Source organism: Meles meles, chromosome 16 (assembly GCF_922984935.1).
Source record: "Meles meles chromosome 16, mMelMel3.1 paternal haplotype, whole genome shotgun sequence".
Taxonomy (NCBI): domain Eukaryota; kingdom Metazoa; phylum Chordata; class Mammalia; order Carnivora; family Mustelidae; genus Meles; species Meles meles.
Window position 1 is genome coordinate 61,321,953 of NC_060081.1, and position 21,885 is coordinate 61,343,837.

The window sequence follows — 21,885 nt, forward strand, 5'->3', positions numbered from 1 at the left end:
CTGCATGCTGGTGGGCTGTGCATGTAGCATTCAGGATTGTGCCCAGTCTCCATCCACTTCACTGCCCATTACACTCTGCTTCCAGCCTGCCTCTCTTGGTCTCAATTTCCTAAGTGACATGGGGCTAATGGTAGCTGTGTGCCTCACCAGGGGTGGGAGGATGGGGTTGCGATGACCAAAGGAGACAAATGTAATGATCCACCATTAAACCGTAAAGAGCTGTGCCCACAGAGGAGTATGGCTTGCATTTACTGGGATGCAGACATTCTCACATCCATGACAGCCTCAACCTTGAACTGTATTTCCTTGTTCACGGATTCCCTGGGAATTGTCACAAAATCTCTGTGATGAAACAGAATTCTGAACCTCAATTTCAGACATTTGATTTCAAGCGGAAAATAATGATTCTGCCTCTACCTAGCTCGCTGCCTGTTGCTAGGTGCTGAAAGGTACAAAAACCAAGGAAGACATGGCCCCAGACACAGGCAGGATGAAACCACTGCTAATTAGAGCTGTAGTCGCTACCCAGAGGGCAGAGCAAAAGCCTCCAGAAGAACATGGAGATCAGCTTACCTCGTAAAATGTACATGATTTAATTTTGCCTCTTTCCACATACACGGCTAATCTCTCCACGTCTATACTTAATCCCACCGCTCTGGGGCCCCTTGCATGACCCGTTGCTGCCCTTTAAACTCGGCTCCCATAGCCCTCTTCTGTCCAAATGACAGCAGGTAAGACACAGCACCTTCCTGAGCCCTGCTGCCCCCCCCCCCACCAGGTCCCCCTCTTTCCTCCTGTTTTCTCAGCCAGACTCCAGATTATCCCCCAGCTGGCGGGCTCCTGGTCCCTCCCCTGAAGTTGCTATGGCAAAGGTCCCCAAGACCAGGTCTGGGGGATGCCCTCATCTCCCCTGACCTCTGTGCATCTGGTCCACCAGTAGCCACCCTGAGCTGTGGGAACTCTCAGCTCCCTGGGCTTCTGGGACCACTACTTTTCTGGTCTTATCCTTTAGCCCCTCCTGCTCAGTCTCCTGGGCAGGTCCTCTGTCTGCATCCACTCCTAAAGTGTCAGTCACAGCTCAGTGTCTGGCCCTGCCCTGTGAACTCTGCACCTTCTCCTTCCAGCTCATCCTGAGTTCTCCATCTCTCCCCCCGGGACACGCCCACACTTCCTCTGTGGGCTCCCAGCTGGCATATATATCCTCTTACTTGACAGCAGCTCCAGTCAAGGTCACCGGTGGACCTTTTTCTTCCCTACTGACCTTGTCCTTTGATCTCACCTCTGATTTCCACAGACAGAAGCACATTAGGCGACAGCCCGTTCGGCCTCTCTTCTGTCAGAGCTATCCTTATTTCCTCTAGGCCCAGCTCCGAGATTCTCCTTAACACAAATCGTAACTCAAGCACTTCTTCCTAGTATCCCAGACTTCTCTGGACGGGGGGCCATGCTGTCGGCTTTTCCTTCCTCTTTCATTCTATTCCCCTCCCCTTGCAGGGCTTCTGCCCCATTTCTCACAGGCAACTGCCCCCGTGAGGATCTAGGGACCCGCAGTCACTCCATGCAGTGGGCTCTCAGTCCTTATCTAACTGGCTTTTCTCTGTTGTCTGTTGAGTGTTCCCTCCTGGAAATACTCCACATCCCTGAGCTGGCATGCCAACACAGGCTTCAGGGGCTTCTTTCACCTCTTTCTGACTTTTGCCTTTGTGGGCTCATCTTTCTCTCTGCCCACCCCTTACATGGGGAATAGGTTCTCTGCCTGGATCCCCTTCTCTTCTTAGCTGCCGTTTCTCCAAGGCCCAGCTCACCAAAGCCCGTGGCTACAGTCACAATCAGTTATAAACCAAATCTTCTGTTAAATCTCCTGCTGGATCCAAACCTTCCGCCTAGCCCCTTGTAGGCCACCTCCACCTGGACGCCCACCTTTTACTCAACCTGTCCAAAACTGAGCTCGACAGCCCTCCTCCAGCCCCTAAGTCTGTCCTTTCTCTGGGGTATTCTCCCATCCATGCAGTCACTCAAGACAGAAACAGGGAAGGCATCCTTGACTCTCCTTCTTTAACTCAGCCACCAGTCAGTCAGCAGGTTTCTCTAATTCTACCTTCTCTCCAACCTCTTGGCCCAGCCCTAATTCAGGCCTTGCCCTCTTGACTTGGACCAAGGCGATCATCCCCTCATTAGCCTTTGCCCCTCCAAATGTCTCCAAGCAATTGGAGTAACTACCCTAAAACAGAAATCTGACCATGGCACCCACCTACTCAAAATACTTCAGAGGCCCTCTCTTGTCAAGAGGAAAAAGAACCAAGTCTTCAGTTAGACAGACATGGCACTGTGCGATCTGGTCCCACCTTCTCCATCCCCTGTTCCTTACTCTCATGCTCTGGTGACCCTGAACTGTCCAGGAGCTCGTCCATGATGCTTACTTCTGCTCTGCTCTCTGACTAACTCCTGTTCATCCAGGCGGCTCTTCTAGGAACCCCCCAGATACTCCCAGAAAGCCTCACATATGTACCACCCATCCCAGGTGCTCCCTGCTTTGCCCACGTCTCAAGCACATCTCTGGCCTTCTTACTACACATCATTTTAGTATCTGTGTGTCTGAACTCTTTGACCATATGCCCAAGATATGCCATATCTTATTTATCTTCATATTTTAACATCTAGTACCATGCCTGAAGACAATAGAAGACAAAGAAGACAATACATGTTGTATAAATATAGGCTACTTACCCTTTCTTGAAACGTTCACCTCTCTCCTTCTCTTTGACTATTGTACTACTTTTCAAATAGATTACACCAATTCACAGTCCCCTTAGCACTGAATAACAGTGCCCGTTCTACTGTGTCCTCGTCAGCACTGGGTGTTCTTAAACCTTCCCCCTTGATTTGCTGGGGGAAACTCATATTTCCTTATTATTGTTATTCTTTTGAGCGAGAGAGAGAGAGAGGACGTGAGCAAGAGATGGGGAGAGAGAGAGAGAGAATCTTAGGCCGGCTCTGTGCCCAGCACAGAGCCTGATGCAGGGCTCAACTCCATCACCCTGAGCTCATAACCTAAGCTAAAACCAAGAGTTGGAGGCTTAACCAACTGAGCCACTCAGGTGCCCCTCCTTATGTTTTTTATTGTTGCTCTTCAGTTATTAGTGGATTGAATATTTTTTCCAAAAAATTTGTCAGTTCTTCTATTTCCTCTTCTGTAAAGTCGGTTTAGGTGAGTTATACACTTTCCTGTTGCATTTTTACCATTAAGGTTTTGCTTGTGTTCTTTTACCCATTAGGGATCTGCAGATCGTTTACCCGTTGCTTTCTGGTTCTCTTTGTGATATTGTTTGGTTCTGGAAATATTTAGTTTTGATGTAGTTGGATCGGTTGGTCTTTGCCTTCTTGATGTCATTTTGTTGCTTTTGGGGTTCCCCATTCAGATACTCGTTAATTATCTAATTCCTTTCTTCCTTGATTTTTAATGGGCTTGTATCTCCTTTCTGACCTTTTAAAATAGGATTTGAACTTGGGTGTGTGCTCTTAGGTGACACTGGAAATGGATTAGTATTTTTCTTTCAACAGAGCCCCAATTTTGGACAAGTCTTCCTCTCATGATTCTGCCCCTGAGCTAAGCCATTCCTGGCTGGTTATGGTATCAGGGCCACAGTCTTCTCACAGAACATGCCACCTGGATGGGGAGCTGGAAGGCTATGGGAAGGTATAATTCCAGGCATAGACAATGAAATACAGAGAGGACTTCAAGGAATGGGAGCAGAAAACTTTCTGGAAGCCCCGGCAGGACCGCGTGTGAAAAGATGGTTCACCTACTTTGCCAGTATGAATGGCTGAATCTCACTGGCACCCATCAGTCCTGAAGGCTTCTGATCCTGCAGACAACCATTGCTTAGGGATCACAAGAGAATGGACAGCCCAACCCTGCCCCTCACCTGCATCAACCTACCTGCACAGACTCTGCCAGGACACGTCACCAGCGGTGGAGCAATCTTCTAGCCCGTTCTGCCAAGCTCATCTTCTGGGGGCTGCAGCCATCACCATGATTCTTCCATGTTCCAAAACATGGACTTAACCCAGATCCCAGAGTCACCACGTCCCCTGTCTAATGACTGCCCTAGGCACCAGGGCATCTGAGGGTGATGCTAGAGCTGGAAAGGAACTTGAGGTTATCCAAACGCCTCATTTTACAAGTGGGGAAACTGAGGCTCAGGGAAGACAGGTGACTCATAGTCACCTGTTCCCAGAGGGAGGATGCCAGGCTGTGGAACCAATTTACAAGGTTCTTCTTGCATATCTGAGAAATAGTAGTCTCTGTGACATCTGTGTGTGAAATATTAGTTTGGAGGCTGGAAAATATTGTCACTTCAGAGTTGCTGAGAAGAGACCGGGAGGCAAACTGAATTTTCTTACTTGTAGAAGGACTGGGCCACCTAAATCCTTAGAAAGTCCAAGAGGTTGACTGATTGGGTCATCCCTCCAGCCACCCCTCTAGCCAGCGAATCAGCAGGTTCCCTGCCAGGTCTGGTTAGGCCTGGGCCTGGTCAAGGGACAAAGCCCAAGCACCCACCCTCAAGGGTTATACAGGGCATTGGTGGCCAAGCTAAGGAGTTGGGAGCACAGGCAAAAGGGAGCCACTGAGCGGCTTTGTCTGTCTTCTTCCCTCAGAAACCTTCCCGAGTGCGCCCTGACTCTAAGACTCTGTACCCGACAGATTTGAGGTTTATTCTTTAATGCAGAAAGTCCTTTAATTAAACACTTGCTTATTGTAACACACTTTCTTTCACTCTGTATCTCTAAGAAGTAACAAGGGTACTGAAATAACAAGGGTGAAGTTCACTGATGGCTTTGGAAATGTTCAAGACTTCCAGTCCTGTCCCCTCCTTGGCATACGCATGGGGAAACAGAGGCTTGGGAAAGAGTGAACGGAGGACAGCAAAGTCACATGGGAAATGAGGTGGGTGGGGATCAGGGCCCCTTAGAGAGCTGCAACCACCAGTGTGGGACAGGGAATTGGCTGAGGGTTTAGCTTTGGAAGAAGTGGTGAGCTGGCCAAGTGTAGATTCCCAGCTGTCCAGGAAACGAGGTGAGAGGCCAGACATGGCCCTGCAATGATCTGCAGGGGTCCCGTCCTCCCACTGAGCTGAGCTCAAGGACAGTATGGTCTTGCTCTGCATCAGCTTCTCAGAGCTTGGCACAGGGTCTGGCCAATGCTCCTGGCATGAACAAATGAGCAGGAGAGCTGGATGATCAGATCATATCCTCAAGAGACTTGAGCCCAGTAAGGGTGGGAGGTAGAGGCCGGAAGAGAGGGAATATTTGTGAAGACTACATCTTGAGTCAGGCTACAATAGATGTTATGATGTGCATTCTACAGGTGAGGAAACAGGCTCCGGGAGGTGTGGTCACAAAGGTGGGGGCATAGGACCCGGGGCTTCCCGAAGCCTCACCTCTCAAGGTTCGTTGGTCCTACACCATTCCCTAAGTCTACTCCCACCATTTGAGTCCCAGCATCCCAAAGAAGACCAAGGGCTTCCGTAGGAAGCCTTCAGCTATTGCTTGGCTAGGTTTCTCCCTTCTCCAAGCCCACTCTATAATCAAAGTTTTTCTCAAGATACTGCCTTCTCTGTCTGAAGCTTGGCAGACCAAACCATGCCTCTTTTGGCATTCGGGAAGACACTGGGGAGGCAGGGTGCGGGCAGAGGCTGGACCAGCCCCTCTGGAGTTAGGATCACCTTCCACCACTTGCTGAGGAGAGCACTTCTTAGTTTTTCCCTTTTCCAGAGTGTGACCCTTTTTAGCCATCATGGGATGGGTTGGGGGTGAGGGGAGAGTTTTGCACTGGATGTGGGGGATTGGACACCAGTGACAACCCTTCTCTGGCCTCCTTTCCTGCAGCGGTTCAATGGGAGGCAGCTTTCCTTCTATCACTTTTCTCCATCCTCCTCCCTCCCTAGCTCCTGCCCTCACCTCCCCCAACCCACCAGCATGCCTGAGATCTCCTTCTCCCTGTTCCCAAGGAGCTAGACAGGGCTATGGCCTTCTGGACAGCCCTGTCACTTTCACTGCTCGAATGCTAGCTGTCCTGTACCTCGCCTGGGTGGCTCAGTGGATTGAGCCGCTGCCTTCGGCTCGGGTCGTGATCTCAGGGTTCTGGGATCGAGCCCCGCGTCGGGCTCTCTGCTCTGCAGGGAGCCTGCTTCCTCCTCTCTCTCTGCCTGCCTCTCTGCCTACTTGTGATCTCTCTCTCTGTCAAATAAATAAATAAAATCTTAAAAAAAAAAAAAAAGAATCCAGATTGGATTGGGTTATCCCCTATTCCCACCAGATCCTCATCTGTGATGGTTCTAGTCAGCTGGAAGCTGAAGAGTTCTCAGGATTGTTTGGGGGCCTGCCAACAGCAGGTTAGCCTTAGGTCCCCCAGTATCTCCCAGTATAGTCCTTGAAGTTTGAACAGCCTAACCTCTGTTGCCAAAAGCCATCTGAGCTCTGATTCTAGGACAGCCACATACTGGTGGCCCTTCATTTTACTTTCAGTCCCATTTCTGTATCTGCAAGAACAGAGATTGCTTGATGAGATGCTGAGAAATAACATCTCATGCATTATTTCACTGTTCAACCATTCATATTTGTCATCAGGTCTCAGCCTGAACATCAGTCCCCTCCGGCCTGCATCAGATCCCCTTTTAGACTCCTATTACAGCATCTGCCACAATTCAGTTTAATACGTCTCGGTGGGATTATCTGCCCAATGTCATGCCCTTTCCCATCAGCCGGGGTGACTCAATGATGGCAGGGATATTCACCCCGTGTGGCCCCAGGCCTAGTCCTACACGAATTCTAGTAAGTGCACCCCTGACGAACAGTGCAGGTCCCCCTGAGGGGTGGGAGAACCAGTCACTATGAAGAGGAAGGCTTCCTGACAGAGGCGTATCTGGGTTCACATGGTATACTGACTAAAGCAGAAAGCACACACAGGCTGTCCTGCAAGGGCACTGCCCCCTTCCCGGAGCTTAGTCATCTTTCTCAAGTGTATCCAGAAGCACCTTAAGATCCTAGGAAGAAGGATTCCCAGTATTTAGGGCTAGGAACTGTTTGCTCCCAAGACCACCTTTTACTTATAAGGAAACCAAGGTCCGGAGCAGGGTACAGACCAGTTCTGACAGAAGCCCAGCCCAAGGCCTCATGGGGTCCCGTGGTTAGCAGGTACCTCGTGAGCACCTGTCTCACACCAGGAGCCAGAGCAACCAGAGAGATGGCAGAGCATGATTTTCTAAGGCCCGGTGCCCCTGCTCTTTTCCAGGAGTGGTATCTACTTTTCATTTTCCTGAAAGGCATTTCAGGAAGAGGAGGTAGGGTGCATGCCAAGGTGGAAAGCAGCACATAGGGCAGACAGAATGCTGATTTGGCAGTCACCTTGGGGGTGGGAGAGAGGGGGCTGCAGGCTCCCTGACGGCAAGGGCCACCCATCTTTCAGAGGGAGGCTGGTTTGTAACTCTTAAGCAGGCCCAACCTACGACAGAAAGCTGCTTTCTGAGGGAGAGCAAAATAAACAACAATCTTGGCTTCATTTATCATCCAGGTGCCTCCACGGGCTAGTGGGGCCACAAAAGCCTTTTTTGTTTGCTTGTTTTGTTTTTGGAATTTGCAATTGTCTATTTTCTTAAGTCTTCCCCACTAGGCTAGAATCATGCGCTCCTGGAGGGTCAGGCCTGGGTCTTGCCCCTGAAATCCCCAGCAAGCCTCATACAGGCACTCAGTGTTTGCTGAATAAACCCTCCTTCCCACATGCAGGACTCTTCTTCTTGTCAAGACTTTGCTGAACCAAGAAATAAATCCAGAAACCCAGAAAAGAAGAATTCAGAGGTAAAGGCACAAAAGGATCAGGCAGAAAATACTCAGCAGATATAATCAATACAAGTTCAGTTCTTTGAAAATACCTTTAAAATGGATAAATCTTGGGCAAGTTTTGGTCAAGAAAAGAGAAAGCATGGACAAGCAATGCTAGGAAAGAAAAAAGGAACAAACTGACAATGTTGAGATTTAAAAAGGGGCAAGAGAAAATGACACAAAACTTTACAGCAATAAATTAAAAGTCTAGAAAAGACATGTGACCTCCTGTGAAATTACCAAAGCCCTTTTGCAATGGTTACCTCCAGAAATCCTTACACAGCACTGTGCTTTGGACAGCAGTGCTCCAGTTAGGTTTTCTAGAAGGAAAAGAGACTGAAAGGTGAACACTCAGCCCAGGTCCCTGGTAAGCCACCCGCTTTGTCTCAAAGATCACAGCCACAGGAGCATGTGCCCATCAACAACAGGGACCTGCCACACTCTTGCACTTCCAGCCATCACCTTAAGCCCCCTGGTTGGAGGCCAGCCTTATTTATTTTTCCACTTGAAATGCCATAGGAGTTTCACTTTATTTTTACTTCAAAAGCAGCACCATAAAAACCCTTGATGATTAGAGCTCCAGCTGTCCTAAGTTGTTTGTTAAGGGATCGGTTACTCAAATCTCCTATGGAGGGAAACAGTTTCAGGCGAGAGGCCACAGGAGCTGAGAAACACGAATGTCTCATCTCTAAAAACTTTCAGACTCCCTCCTGTTCACCGCCTGGCCTGTCCCCTCTTCCCTTCCCCCAACCCCACCATCTGCTCTCCAGAGAGCAGATCAAATTTTCGGGCTAAGGTACTCTGGCGCCAAGGACTCAGCCCCTCCAAGCTACCCTCTGCCCCCCACCAACGCAGAAATCCAACACCATGACCCAAATGGACTGCAGCCACATAAAACCACAAAGTAAAGTTTATAAAGCTTTATTAAACATTTCAAACAGCTGTGCAACGAACACACCAAAAATAAAAGCTCCGGAATAGCAGTCCACATGTTCCCCAAGTGTGGCCTCACAGTCCCATTCCCTAGATGGACTGCCTCCAGTTCAGTCCTCTGCCTGGCACACCGCCCTTCCTGCTCAGGCAAGAGAAAGATGGATGATTGAGACTGGATGGACAACCATGCTGGTCCCCAGTGGGCAGGGGCCAGGAGAAAGTCTCGTTTGCCAACACTTGTTACTGAAGCGCAGAAAAAGCAAAAAGCAAGTGACAGTCACAACGTCTTCCTGTGTATTCTTCATAAGGTACAGTCTATATGTGCAGGACTGAAGGAGCTCCTGGCACAAGGATGATGGTCACTGCTCCCCTCTGTCTTGTCTGAACCATCTCGGAGTCCAGTGCGCTGGTCACCCTGCAGTCCCCATGCTAAATAAAAACTGTAGCGGCACCTACTATAGCTAGCTACTGCTAAACCTCCAAGTCAGAACACGCTCGATAAAGCTTCTTTAAAAGGAATATACACATGTATTTGTATACACACACGCACACACACACGTACACACACACAGCACGCCAAAAAATATCCAAACACCTATTACGGGATCATGGCTGCTATGAAACACACAAGTACTCTTCCATTCACTCGGCTGGGGACTGCTAGATCTAGAGGGACACGCCACACCTCAATCCTGCAGAGCATGCACGGGAGACACGGTGAGGCCCCCTCCTCGGGACAATTGAGAAAGGCAGGAGGAAGGGCAAAGAAAGTGAGGCTGGGCTGGTAAGCATGAGCCCAGACACCCAAGTGAAAGAGCAACAGGTCTCTGTTACTTCTTTCTTAAAAATGAAGTGGAGAAAATACTGGAGATTTGTGAACAACAAACAGTCAAGACACGTTTTTGTCTGGGCTGCTGACCGGGGAAAGAAGGATGAAAAAGCGAGGCTCTCGGGCGTCAGCAATCTCTTTAAGTTCGAGATAAGTGCAAAAATGAGCCCTGTCTTGGACAGGTGCTCCCCCCAAAAGGAAAGGGGTAGAAGAGAACTAAAGGGAAACCAGGACAGGGACTGAGGGGATGGTAACATTCTGAGAAGGGAAGAGACCCTGAAAAGGAGGGGGTCACAGAGGTGATGTGACTGGCATTTTATCTGCCCAGGTCATGCTGGGACGGTGGACCAGGATGAGCACAGACTCCTCGCAGGAATGAGGCAATGGAGGTGACCATCCTGCCAGCCTGGGGGGTAGAGGGGAAATGGGATGGGGACAGAACACACACAATCACAAGACCACCCACGACTACAGGACTCTACAATAAAAGCACCGGTCAGTGCCATTATTCACATTATAAGGATAAAACATCACAGGCCAAGAAAGGCGCCGCCAGGAATGTGGCACCCGCGGGGCTGCGGGATTTGAAACTCCAATGCTTTATGACCTATGTCAATGCCTCCCCTCCCATCTTCTGCTTCCTTGGAAAGCTAACTGGGCAGGCTGTTAGGTGCCCACAACGCCGGGGTCGTGCGCCGATTCCGGAAGCGGAGAATCAGAACAGTGGTACAGGAAACAGTTTCCCCAGCAGCTATAGCAGATGAGGAACAGGGCTGCCAGGAAAACCAAGGCACAGATTGTGCAAGGCTTCCGCTCCAGGAGGAAGCTGAGCAGGTAGAAGCCCATGAACATGGAGTGGCTGAACCACAGGGCGGGGTTGAGGGGCTTGGGGATGAGGAGGACGGGCAGCAGCCACTGGAGGCAATACATGATCTCTGCTGGGCAGGGCCTTCGCCAAGGCCACCGGGCACCGCTGCAGGAACCGACCTAATGGGAGCCAGCGGGCGCAGGCAGCTGCCCTCCGCTTTCTTCAACCCTCACTCTCCAGGAGCTGAGCCGCTGTGCTCTCTGGCTGTCAGCCCGGGATCACCAAGGCAGCAGGGATCCTGAAGAGAAAAGTCAACACAACAGACAAACAGACAAGAAACAGACAGACAGACAGACAGACACCAAAAAAAAAAAAAAAAAAAAAAAAAAAAAAAAAAAAAAACAGGAACAGAATGTATACTTATTTGGGAAAATGGATCATGGTTAACAACAGCAAATGTGAATGCCCTTTCCTCCCTGCCCACCCATGGAAGTCTACTCCGCTCCACATCACCATCTCAGGAAGCTCCTAGAGTATCTCCCCCCGGCCTGTCGGGGAGGTGGGCCAGAGGGCTCTTCCAGCAGGTCCGGCACAGTGGACTGGCTTTGCCTGGGCCCTGCCCAGCAGAGATCATGTATCGCCTCCTGGGGCTGCAGCCCGTCCTCAAGGGCCCCAGACCTCACAATACCGCCCTGTGGTTGCCACCGAATGGCCATGGGCTCCATGCTGTGCCCCCACAAAATAAGAACAGGGTTCGGTTCTGTATCTAGTCTGTCATAGGAGGTGCTCGGGAGAGAGTTAAAGTACCTCACTGCCAGCCGGAGCTCGCGGGTAATGGATCCTTGCATGCCCTGCGAGGCCGCGGGGTGGGCAGCACTACCAAATATTTTGTTTTAAGATGGCAGCCTGGCATCATTTTGCCAAAACCAGCCAACTTCTTCGAAAGTCAACGTAGGAAAAAAAAATCACCATGCTACTTCATCCAAACTGACCTCGCTTGGATCACTTACACTTTCCATCTGCTGCTGGCACTGTATAGAACCTGACCTCTGTGAGCTTTTAATCAAAATTAATTTTCTATCCACAGAGGGGCAAATGCCATTTGGCCCCTGTGCTAGGTAGCTTGCTGGAGAGGCGCTCTCCAGTGGCGGGCCCCCAGGGCGCTGAGGCCTGAGCTAGAAACCCGCGTCTGGGTCTTCCCCGCTGTGCCTGGAAACGGACTTGCGGTGGCCACAACCCTCTAGTGTCCGTAGCAAAACCCCATTCCGACCTCCAGCTGCCCAGCGCAACGGGTACAAAGAACCTCGCTGGCTGTGTGAAGACCTACCAGGGCCTGGGGGGGGGGGGGGGCGGGGGGAGCACAAGAGAGAGATTGAAAAGACCCGTCTGGCAGAAATGATCCCGGAGCATTTTCCGACCACTTTTCCGAAAGCTCATCCCACCCCCTCTGCGCACACAAAGGCGCCAATCCCTCCCGCATCCCCCCCACAGGGTAGACCCAGGGACTACTGCTTGTGCGCCTAGAGCTCAGTGCCCTGGCTCTATTCCTTTCAATAGTCACCGTGGTAGTAACCGCAAGAAGCTGGACGCAAAGAATCAGAGGAAGTTCCATGCTCAGGGACTCTCGGGAAGCAGAGGACAGGGGCTTACAGCACATCAAAAACCAAAATGAGCACCGACCACGGGCCTCTGAAGCCAAGGCTCCGGGAAGGGGCACCTCTTTTTTTTCCCCTGCTCTGTGGGGCAGATGATCCCCAAGTTAGGTTTTCCTAGTTTTCCACCCATGCCCAAGGTGGGGTACTGGTGTGTCACGGACACTGGGACAGAAATTGCAGGCCACCGCTCGGAGAAGGAGTTCCTTGCCAAAAGGCGTGCACCCCCTACTCCAGCCCTTTGCGCTACTCAAGAGTTGCAGTCTCTCTCCATTTTACACTAAAATCTAAAAGCGGGCACAGCGGAATCTTCTGGAAAGGGGCTAAGATGGAACTCAGGAGGCGGGGGTCGGTGTGGAAAGAGCAAATGGATTATTTTTTCCTCTGCTGGCGAATGAGGAGCGCCCCCGGCCACCCCTCCTCAATGGAACCCACCCCAGACGCGCATGCGCACTTGGGTGGCGGGCGGATACTTAAGGCGCGGCCACCGCGGCTGCGGCAGTGCGCCCAACAGCGAACTCCGAGAGATCAGTGGACCTTGGCGAACCGCGCTTGCTCTCGACCACTCACCCACCACTCTCGGAACCATGGCGGCAGTGGCGGCAGCCTCAGCTGAGCTGCTCATCATTGGCTGGTACATTTTCCGCGTGCTGCTGCAGGTAAGTGTGCCCAGGTTCCGGGTGGGAGAGGGGTCCCGATGCGCGCCCCCTTAACCGGCAGGCCCACGTCGCAATTGCCGCCTCTCGGACCCATCCTATCCTTATTGCCGCGATCCCTGCTTGCCGGAGTGCCGCGGTCTGCACCGCGTGCCCCCGCGCGTTCCCTGCGCCTCCTCCTCGCGCAGACCCTTCCCAGTGCGCCCGCGCCCGGCCGGGAACAAAGAGTTGGGGCGCGGCGGGCGCCAGCCGCTGACAATCGCCGAAGCTCTTAGCGACCAACGCGGTAAGAAAAACCCGCTACACCCATACTCGACCCCAGGAGGGAGGCGGGGCACTTGTGTTTTGCGAAGAGACTTTACGCTCGCGTAGCCAAATTTTCCGCCTTAAAAAATTGCGCATTGCGGGGAAATTTCTTAAAAATATATACATAGCGCTTGCGAAGGTGGAACCAAAAATAAGTTAGAAAAAGGCACTTCTCAGGCCAAAAAAAAAAAAAAAAAAGCTCTTCATAAAAACCCACAACGAATTAGAGAAAAGTAATTCGCGGGAAAAAGTGAATTAGAGAAAATGCGCATTGCAGGAAAAATAAATCAGGCAAAAGCACTTGGCAGAAATAAATGCACTAGATAAAAAGCGCACTGCAGAAAAAAATCAGACAAAGGAGCTAACAAGAAAAAAATGAATCGGATAAAAAGCGCTTTGAAGCAAACAATTAGAAAAGGTTCTTTGCAGGAAAAATGGGAGAGGAAAAAAAGCGCTTCCAAAAAAGGACAATTCGCTTTATTAAAATAAAAAATCAAATAGAGGCAAAGTGCTTTGTAAAAATAAATCAGAAGAAAGCACTTTGCCCATAAAATCATTTACCCTAAAAGCACCCCTTGCAGGAAGAATTCTCTGCTAAGGGAATCTTTTGCCAAAGGAATTGCATATTTCCTTTAAGGTGTTCCTGGAATGCTGCATTTACTGGGTAGGATTCGCTTTTCGAAATCCTCCAGGGACACAGCCCATTGCGAGAAGTGAGGTATACTTAAGTTGTGGGTCCAATCAGCTTGCTGCCATGCAGCCTTCAGCACAGTTGGAAAAGCTCCAGCTGCCCTGACTCGTGGACAAGCTGCGCCCGCGCCTGCCTCTGAGTCCAACCGGCGGGCGGGCGGGGCAGGGGGTGGGGCGGGGGCGGGCACGGCAGCGCTGCAGATGGGCTGCGGGTGCCTGCCTCTAAGGGCAGGTCCCGGGTCTCTTGCTGCAGGTGTTCAGGTACTCCCTGCAGAAGCTGGCATACACGGTGTCGAGGACCGGGCGGCAGGTGCTGGGAGAGCGCCGGCAGCGAGCCCCCAACTGAGGCCCCAGCCCCCAGCCCTGGGCGGCCTTGTCACCAGGTGCTCCTGTGCTTCTCGGCCAGCATGGGAGCCAGTGCCGCGCAGGAATGGGGGGTCCCCTGTGCTCTCTCGCCAGAGGAGCATTTGCCAAGGTCAGTGAGGGGCCGGTAGGCTCCCGGAGAAGCAGCACCGACAATGACGACAATACCAGATCCCGTCCAAGCCCCTTTGCACCCCTGACTGCTGGGCGGGGTAGAGGGAGGAGGGGGGATGGGGGGAGCTTACCCCCAAGATCTGGGCACAGGCAATGCATTCTGATCTGGACCAAGTCGGGACAGCGCCATCCCAGCCCCGCAGCCATGGCCATGCTAACAGGCCCACCACAGAGATCCAGACAACCACACCAGCCAGCAGAATGGACATTCCAGCATCACCAGCCGAAGCCCTGAATCTCCATGCAGCAGACAAGGCACCAGCTGCATGCCTGTGTGGCGGGACTTGAGGGCGAGAGTGAGGGAGGAGGATTAAGAAATGGAGGGGGGCCCTCTCAATGTCCCTTGCCTACAACACGTGCATTCCAGCCTTGCTGCCTTTGCTCCCTCAATTCCCTTCCCCCACTCACTGCCTCCTAAGCCCAGCCCAAAAGAAATGTGTCACTCAATTTGGACTTATTCAACCAGTAAATGAATCCCATCTTTACTAAAACACCTTCTCTATGCCCCCGGCCCCTCACTGATCTTGCTTTCCCTGGTCTCACGCAGTTGTGGTCAATATTGTGGTAATCGCTAACTGTACTGATTGTATAAGTGTGCATTAGTTGTGTCTCCCCAGCTAGATTGTAAGCTCCTGGAGGACAGGGACCACCTCTACAAAAAAATAAAAAACCAGTATCTCCCCCATCTCGCACAGTGTCCCAGGACCCTGCGGGGTGGTGGAGGTGCACCAAAAAGTTGTCTCTCTTGTGACTTCTTTTACGGCTTCAACACATACTCCTTAAGACTGAACTGATGTACCACAGGGTGGGGGGGGGGGGCACACTACTTGAGAGAGGGAGGGTGGGGGAGGCAACAAAGCGGGAATAAGCTGGGACCCTTGCCAACCCAGTTCCATCTTTACTTAACACTGTTCTGAGATAAAGGAGCACTTCCCCCACCCCAAAGAGAAAGGTCTACATCCTTAATTGTGGTCTCAGAATAAAGGACCACTTACCTTTCCCAGAGGGGTGGATGCCTTCACTTGTCCTGGAATAATGGGCCTTGGCAGGTAACTACTGAGAAAGATGGGAGGCAGGAAAAGTGGGACTAGCCCTCAAGATGGGGTACTAGAGACCAAGGGGGTGATCAGGACTTCAGAATATAAAGTATTATCTCCATCCAGGAACCCGAAGGAAGTGAGCACTGGGCAGGGTGGACACTGGCTTGGACAATGAGTATCAGATAAGAGGTGTGGTGTGGTGCCTCCCTGGCCCACCTTATCCCTACAGGCCCTATAACCCCTATGGGGACCACTATAAGGACATTCTGCTCTGCTGTGCTACTCTCCAGGTCTCCTAACCGACACCCAGGAAACTCTAGCTCTCCCCATTAGTGGGTTCTCCACTTCTGGCATTAGCCTCCACATTCTTAGGGACTTACCAGGTCCCTGGCCCTGGGCTCTCTCCTGCCATGTCAGGGTAGATGAGCGGTTGGCCTGGCTGTTTGGCTCCTGGCTTCTTTCTCTCCTCTTTCACTCTTGAGTGAGTCAGGACTCCTTTCACATGGTCAGCTGACTGCCTCACCAAATGGCCCTGCCGCCTGTTCAGCCTCTTCTCTGGCTTAATGTGTCCCTGTCACTACACACCTGTTCCTGGTCAACACCAAGGGAGGATTTGGAGCCGTAAATCTCCCTCTCTGCCACTTCCTCAAATCCCTTAGTCACAGTTGTCACAAACACTTCGGGAGCACTAAGCACTAAGCACCCTGAGCCCAATAATATCTCCCCTCCTCTAAGCAACCCCTTTCTAAACCCCACCACCAGCACCTCTAGAGGCACCTGTAACTTTAGTACAGCATCAGAGAATTATGGGGGTAGAGGGTACAGACCTCAGTTTTGGTACTGGCCTTTGTCATCAATCAGCCCAGGGAAACTGGCCAGGTCGCCTCCTACCCCTCACCTTCAGTTCCCCTCTGTACCAGGGTTGCTAAGATCCAGGTGAACTCCAAGATACTAGCAACATTCTGCCTTCAAAGTGGCAATCAGGACCCACGGGGACTGGGGTGGGGTTGTATAATCAGACTCCCATCTCCCTTAGTATGGGTGACTCCAGCTTCTACTGTAGCCTGCAAGTGGGGTGGATCTCCTCTTGCCCCAGGCTGACTCATCAGCAGGCAGTGCCCACACCTCCCTTCTGAAGTTGTATCTTGGCAGGCCTCAAGACTGGGAATTGCTGTGGTTTTCAACACTAAGCCCACAGAACCATGAACATTTCAACATGTGTTCTCAATGAAGACTGCCTCACCTCAGAGCCTTCAAGGGGTATGTATGCCCACAGCCCCACTGTCCCACATGCTCTAACCTCAGCCCAGTTAGAAGGTAGCTGGGTTCAGACAGACAGGCATGGAAGGGTCTGGCTGTTCTAGACAAAGCATGCTCCCCTTAGCCTCCTGTACCCCCTTTAAAAGGCTAGAAGCTGCTGGCAGTCCCAGGGCTTTCCAGATAATCTTGGCAAAGCCCACTTGTGGGGCTTCTCCATCCATCCATCAGAGTGGCATGGTGAGATGACAGACTTCCAGGCAAGCGCTGTCCTGGTGGCCTGTATCCACATGGGTGGGCTTGAGTGTGCAATGTCCACTCTCCCACTTTAATCCCTCATCCCCAAACCCTGATGTTCTGGCAGCAAACACCCCACTGGAGAAGGCAGAAGGGATGTGTCCACTTTCTGTTCCTGTGTGGTGCCTAGAAATCTGGTCCAAACACACCTTGTTTATAAAAATTTTTCCAGAAGCAGTACCATTAAAGCATTTTATTCTGATAGAGAGCAATGGTAGAAGTTAAAAACGACTACAGTTTCATTTCAGGGCCCTGAAGTCCACAGGCCTCCCTTTCCCCTAAACTATCTCCACCACCCCTAAAAGGCTCTGTCCCTGTAAGACCAAGGATACAGCAGATGATTTGTGAGGGGATTGGAATGGCTTTGGAAAGGCAAGACTCTTGGCACGAATACCCCAAGAAGGATGTCAGCGTCACCCTAACCAGGTAAGCTGGGGGGGGGGTAGGGTTAGGTACCATGACTTTCAGAGGTGTGGGGTCTATGTGACACCACTATCTCTACCTGTGGAGTATTTGGATTGTGACTGAAGGAAGGGGTGGGGGACAAGCTTCTTAACCTTTAGCTGTGGGACAGCAACAGTTCATTACACCTGCGCTGGGTGAGGGAGCAGGTTTCCTGTGAGCCATTTGCTACAGATCTATTTTCAAACTTGTATCTACTCAGGAGCCAGCACCCTAAAGTGAGATTCTGAATTTGCAGTTAGTTTTACCCCCAGAGATTTAAACGTGCACAAACGCGCACACAACACACAAAACATTAGTCTAACCAACAGTCTCTTTTTCCCTGGTGACCTCTGACTTCCTCTGTATGCCCCAGAGTCAAGTCACCATCTTCTCTGGGAAAGATACTGTTCACCCTCCCCTCCACTCCCTCTCCTCCCACAGGGCCCAAACCCCAGCAGGGTCCAGATTCCTGAGCATTCCCAGAACAGGAAGTCAAAGAGGCAGGCAACACATGGTCCCTGGTATAGCACACAGTGACAGGCTTGGAATGGAATGCATATGTTTCAAAGAGAACAACAAAAAAGACAGCCAAACCCAGACTTCCAGATTCCTCTTTGAAAGAACATATTACAGATAAAAGGTTAAACTGTTTTTGGCAGCAATTCTAACAAGACCAATTACGATCTGGAATTGATCTGGTCACTGGAAACTGACCAGGGCTCTGAATCTTTTAAAGATTTACTTGACATTAATTAGTCTCTGATTTAAAATAAACAAATAAACAAGATCTAACACTTGGCATTAGCACTTAAGCAGGAACTTTTTTTTTTTTGTCCTGGCTTTGGTGTTGCTGTCCAGAAGGCTGAGGGGATGGCTGGACCATGTCAGGCAGGGCAAACAGAAGCTGTTCCCAACACACCAGCTCCCTGAAAGGGATAAAACACGATCCGAACCTATGAACAGAAAGATCATTCGCTCCCTAGGACAGACCCCAGTCTGTTCCAACATTTAGCGTTGCCCAACATTTAGCGTTGCCCAACATTTAGCGTTGTAAAGGGACACGGAGGCCTGGAAGGAATTTACAGAAGGTCTGGAAGGGGTAAGCAAAAAGAACTGTTCCCCATCCCCCATTCTTTCAAGCCATTGGTGTGCCAGGCATTCCGTTCCTTCAGCTGCCCTTGAGGGCCACTCCCCATATATACTGGAGGAAAGGAAACGGGTGTCCAGACTTGATGTAAAGTTATGGGAGAGGTAAGAAGCACCCGCGACTCAAAGCCGAGCGTCAACCTATTATCCCATCACCTTAGACACCAAAGCGGGTGCCTGGGGCGGGAGACCCCCTTACACTCCTCTCACCCACGCCCCTTTCTGATTTAAAAAAAAAAAATAAGACTGAAGGATCGGGGACAGAATAAAAGGACTCTCAGAAGCTGGGCCCCCTGCCACGAGCCCCTGGGACGAAGAGGCGGTAGTCGCGCCCCTCAGCCCCGCGCTCCCCGACTCTGCCTGTCCCGTCCCGGGAACAGACAAGCGAGTACTGACCTTGGAGGCCAGACCGAGACCCAGGGGTCCGGTCACTCGGCCTCGGGCCGGGAAAGGACCCCCGAGGCCCAGGCTAGGGCCACACAGGGCAATCACGTGACACCGGACAGGGGTGGCCCCCTGGGTGCACGGAAGGAAAACCCCAGAAAAGGACGGGGAGACGCCTTAAGGTGACCCCGAAGGGACAACATGGCGGCGCCGCCGCACTGAGGGCCTCTCATCCCGTCCCCAGGGGGCCGACGCCACGGTACCTGCGAGCCCTGCCATGGCGCCGCCGCCACTGTCGCCTTCGCTGCCGCAGCCTGCCTCCACCTCAGCTCGCCACCGACGCCGCAGGAAGCCGGGGAGACGCCCCCTTCGTCTTCGAGTGGAGCGGTCCGAGGACCCCTCCTGGCATTGGGCTGCCTCCAGACGACGCCTGATCATAAACCCCAAATTGCGGTCATCTTCGCCCGATATCCCCCCAAGGTTAGCCTCAGATGAGCTTTTGAAAACTTTCTATATACGTGTGAGGAACTGAGGGGGCTCTCACGCCTTCAAATCCGAAGAATTTTTAATCAGGCGCATCTCGGGTAGTCCTGAATCAGGGCCTCATGCATATGCAGCAGATTGTGATCCTTACTCAGTGAGAGCCCGAGGGGGCGTACCTTAGTCTTCGTAGGTGAGCTCTGGGTTCCGCTTCCCTTCGTAGGTCACCCGTGTCATCCGGGGCAAATCTTCTCGTGGCTCAAAGTCCGCCCGCTCCCTGGCCCTTTCACCGAGGGGCCAAAGTTCAGAAGCGGGAAAATCGGGTTCAGAACTTAGGACCTGACTTGGGTCAGGACCTGACTCCTCCCCTTTCCCCATACACGTCGGGCATCTTGCCCACCGCGACTCTCAGCTTCCCTAGGTGCGATGAAATGCTTAGCTCACAGAGTTCTTATGAGGGTTGAATGAGTCAGGATTCGTTTATTAGCTAATTAAGCGCATTCCTTGAACGCTTACTATCTGTAAGTGCGGTGCCAAAGGTGAGAAGGTCGAGTGGAAGGTGGAGTGGAGAGCCGTAGACACTGCTCTAACCTCAAGGCTCTGCCAGCGCAGTGTGGGCAACTGTAGGGGCGGGCGGGGTGGGCGGAGGGAACGACAGTCAGCAAACAATGACTGTGTTAATAATATTAATCTAATCAACATACAATTATGCGGCGTGGGAAGTGTAGTGGGGGAACCGAAGGAGGATTCTGAAAAATGAATGGGGTCCTAACATGGGGTGAGGGGTGGGAGGGTGGATACGCCCTGAGAAGCTGGCATTTAGACTGAGAAACTAAGGATGGTTAGGAGTTGTGCAGGGCTAGAGTGAAAGGGGAAATGTTATAGGCAGAAAGAACCACTTGTCCCAGATGAGGTGGGAAGGAGCAGGGTGGGGGTAAGGGTTGAGAAAGGAGTAGTGCAGGTAGAACTACCAAATGAATTTGGATTTTATCTTGAGAGTAATAAGCCATTTTTGTCAGAGGAATGATAACAAATTTGTTTTCCAAAAGGCTACCCTGGTTACATGGCTTGGAGGACACCTGGAGGACACAGGTGTGGGGGGACCAGTTAGAAGGTTTTGGGAGCTTTCTAGCTACGAAGTGATGATGACTCTGGGTGGTGGTTTGGAGAGGCAGAGAAATAAAGGATGAAAGAGTGGATGTGTGCTAAGGCAATGGCAAGAACATCTAGGTTTTTGTCTTGAGTATGAAGGAGTCAAGAGCCCTTCACTAAAGTGGTGAAGCTTAAAGAGGGATCAGTTGAGGGGGAAGATACAGAGTTTGGCCTTGAGAAGGCAAGTTTTTGAAATGCTTGGGCAAAGTAGGTGGAGAAGTTCAATAGACATTTCTGTATGAGACAAGCTCAAAAGAGAGGTCTGGGCCGGGGATTCATATCTGGGTAGCATTGGCACACAGGAGATGGATGATATCATGGTGCTGGTTGAGATTCCAAGGTAGGGGAGGTAGATTTTTAAAAAACACAGACGAGGAGGAGGAGCCAAGAAAGGAGGCTGAGAAACTGAACAGAGGGATAGGAGGAGGACCAGGTGCGCATGGGATCCCAGAGAGAAGGTTTCAAGAAGGAGAAAGTGCTTAGTGGGGCTGACTGCTATAGAGGATAGAAGTGGTACCATTTGGTTGGGTTACAAAGGGAGCTTACGGACTGTATCCTTTATGTTGTAAGTCCACAGAACCCACAAAAAACCCCCAAATCAACTGGCTTAAAAAATAAGTAGGCTGCCACCCAATGGCAGATTAATTGAGTGGCTTGGCAGTGTCGTCAAAGACATTCTATCTCCCAGGTTGATTTTGTCTCTGCTCTGCTGTCCTTATGATGGTTTCGTGCTCATGGTCATAAGATGGCCATCTCAGTTCCTAGAGTCACCGTCATGTCAAGATGTCTGTTCCTCCCCCAGCTTAGAAACAGGCTGGATGTGGCCTCTGTCTTGCTGCTTGTGGGCTGGGGGATCAATGCATCCATGCCAGCCACACCCAATATCTAACACTGGAAGAAAAGGAGTCTCATAGTGGAGGCAAGGGCGTGAAGCAACTGAAATTCTTACATATAGCTGGTGAGAGAGGGACTTGGTACAGCCATTTCTGAAAACCTGCAGTTTCTACTAAATCTGAACATACACCTAAGCTGTGACCTAGAATTTTAACTCCTAGGTATTCATTCCAAGAGAAATGAATGCCTATGTCTACAAGAAAGATTCTTGCAAGAATTTTTGTAGTAGATTTGTTTATAGCTTAAACTGGAAATAGCTCAATGTCCATTAACAGGAGAACTGATAGGGGTGCCTGAGGGGCTCAGTTAAGTTTCTGCCTTTGGCTCAGGTCATGATCCTGAGGTCCTGGGATCAAGCCCCCACATTGGGCTCCCTGCTCAGAGGGTTTGGTTCTCCCTCTTCCTCTGTGCTTTCCCTCTCTCTCAAGTAAATAAATAAATAAAAATCGTTTTAGTATATGTGCTGCCGAAGTGAGCACAATAAAAATCGTTTTAAAAA

General features: G+C 51.1%; 2 protein-coding genes across 4 annotated transcripts; one reads left to right on the top strand and one right to left on the bottom strand.

Moving 5' to 3' along the window:
- Positions 1–8,786: 8,786 nt before the first annotated feature.
- On the bottom strand, positions 8,787–19,504 carry LOC123926822 (BLCAP apoptosis inducing factor). Its single transcript, XM_045981044.1, has 2 exons — positions 19,124–19,504; positions 8,787–10,749 (listed from the first exon to the last, which is right to left on the bottom strand). Exon 2 carries the CDS (start codon positions 10,571–10,573, stop codon positions 10,310–10,312), a length of 264 nt encoding a protein of 87 aa, XP_045837000.1. The 5' UTR covers positions 10,574–10,749; positions 19,124–19,504; the 3' UTR covers positions 8,787–10,309.
- On the top strand, positions 10,765–14,977 carry NNAT (neuronatin). 3 transcript variants are annotated; one of them, XM_045981041.1, is made up of 3 exons: positions 10,765–12,762; positions 13,703–13,783; positions 14,009–14,977. In XM_045981041.1, exons 1-3 carry the CDS (start codon positions 12,550–12,552, stop codon positions 14,099–14,101), a joined length of 387 nt encoding a protein of 128 aa, XP_045836997.1. In that variant the 5' UTR covers positions 10,765–12,549; the 3' UTR covers positions 14,102–14,977. The 3 variants fall into 3 exon arrangements, with proteins under 3 accessions (XP_045836997.1, XP_045836999.1, XP_045836998.1); XM_045981043.1 differs by having other exon boundaries at positions 13,703–13,778; XM_045981042.1 differs by lacking the exon at positions 13,703–13,783 and having other exon boundaries at positions 10,775–12,762.
- Positions 19,505–21,885: the final 2,381 nt, after the last annotated feature.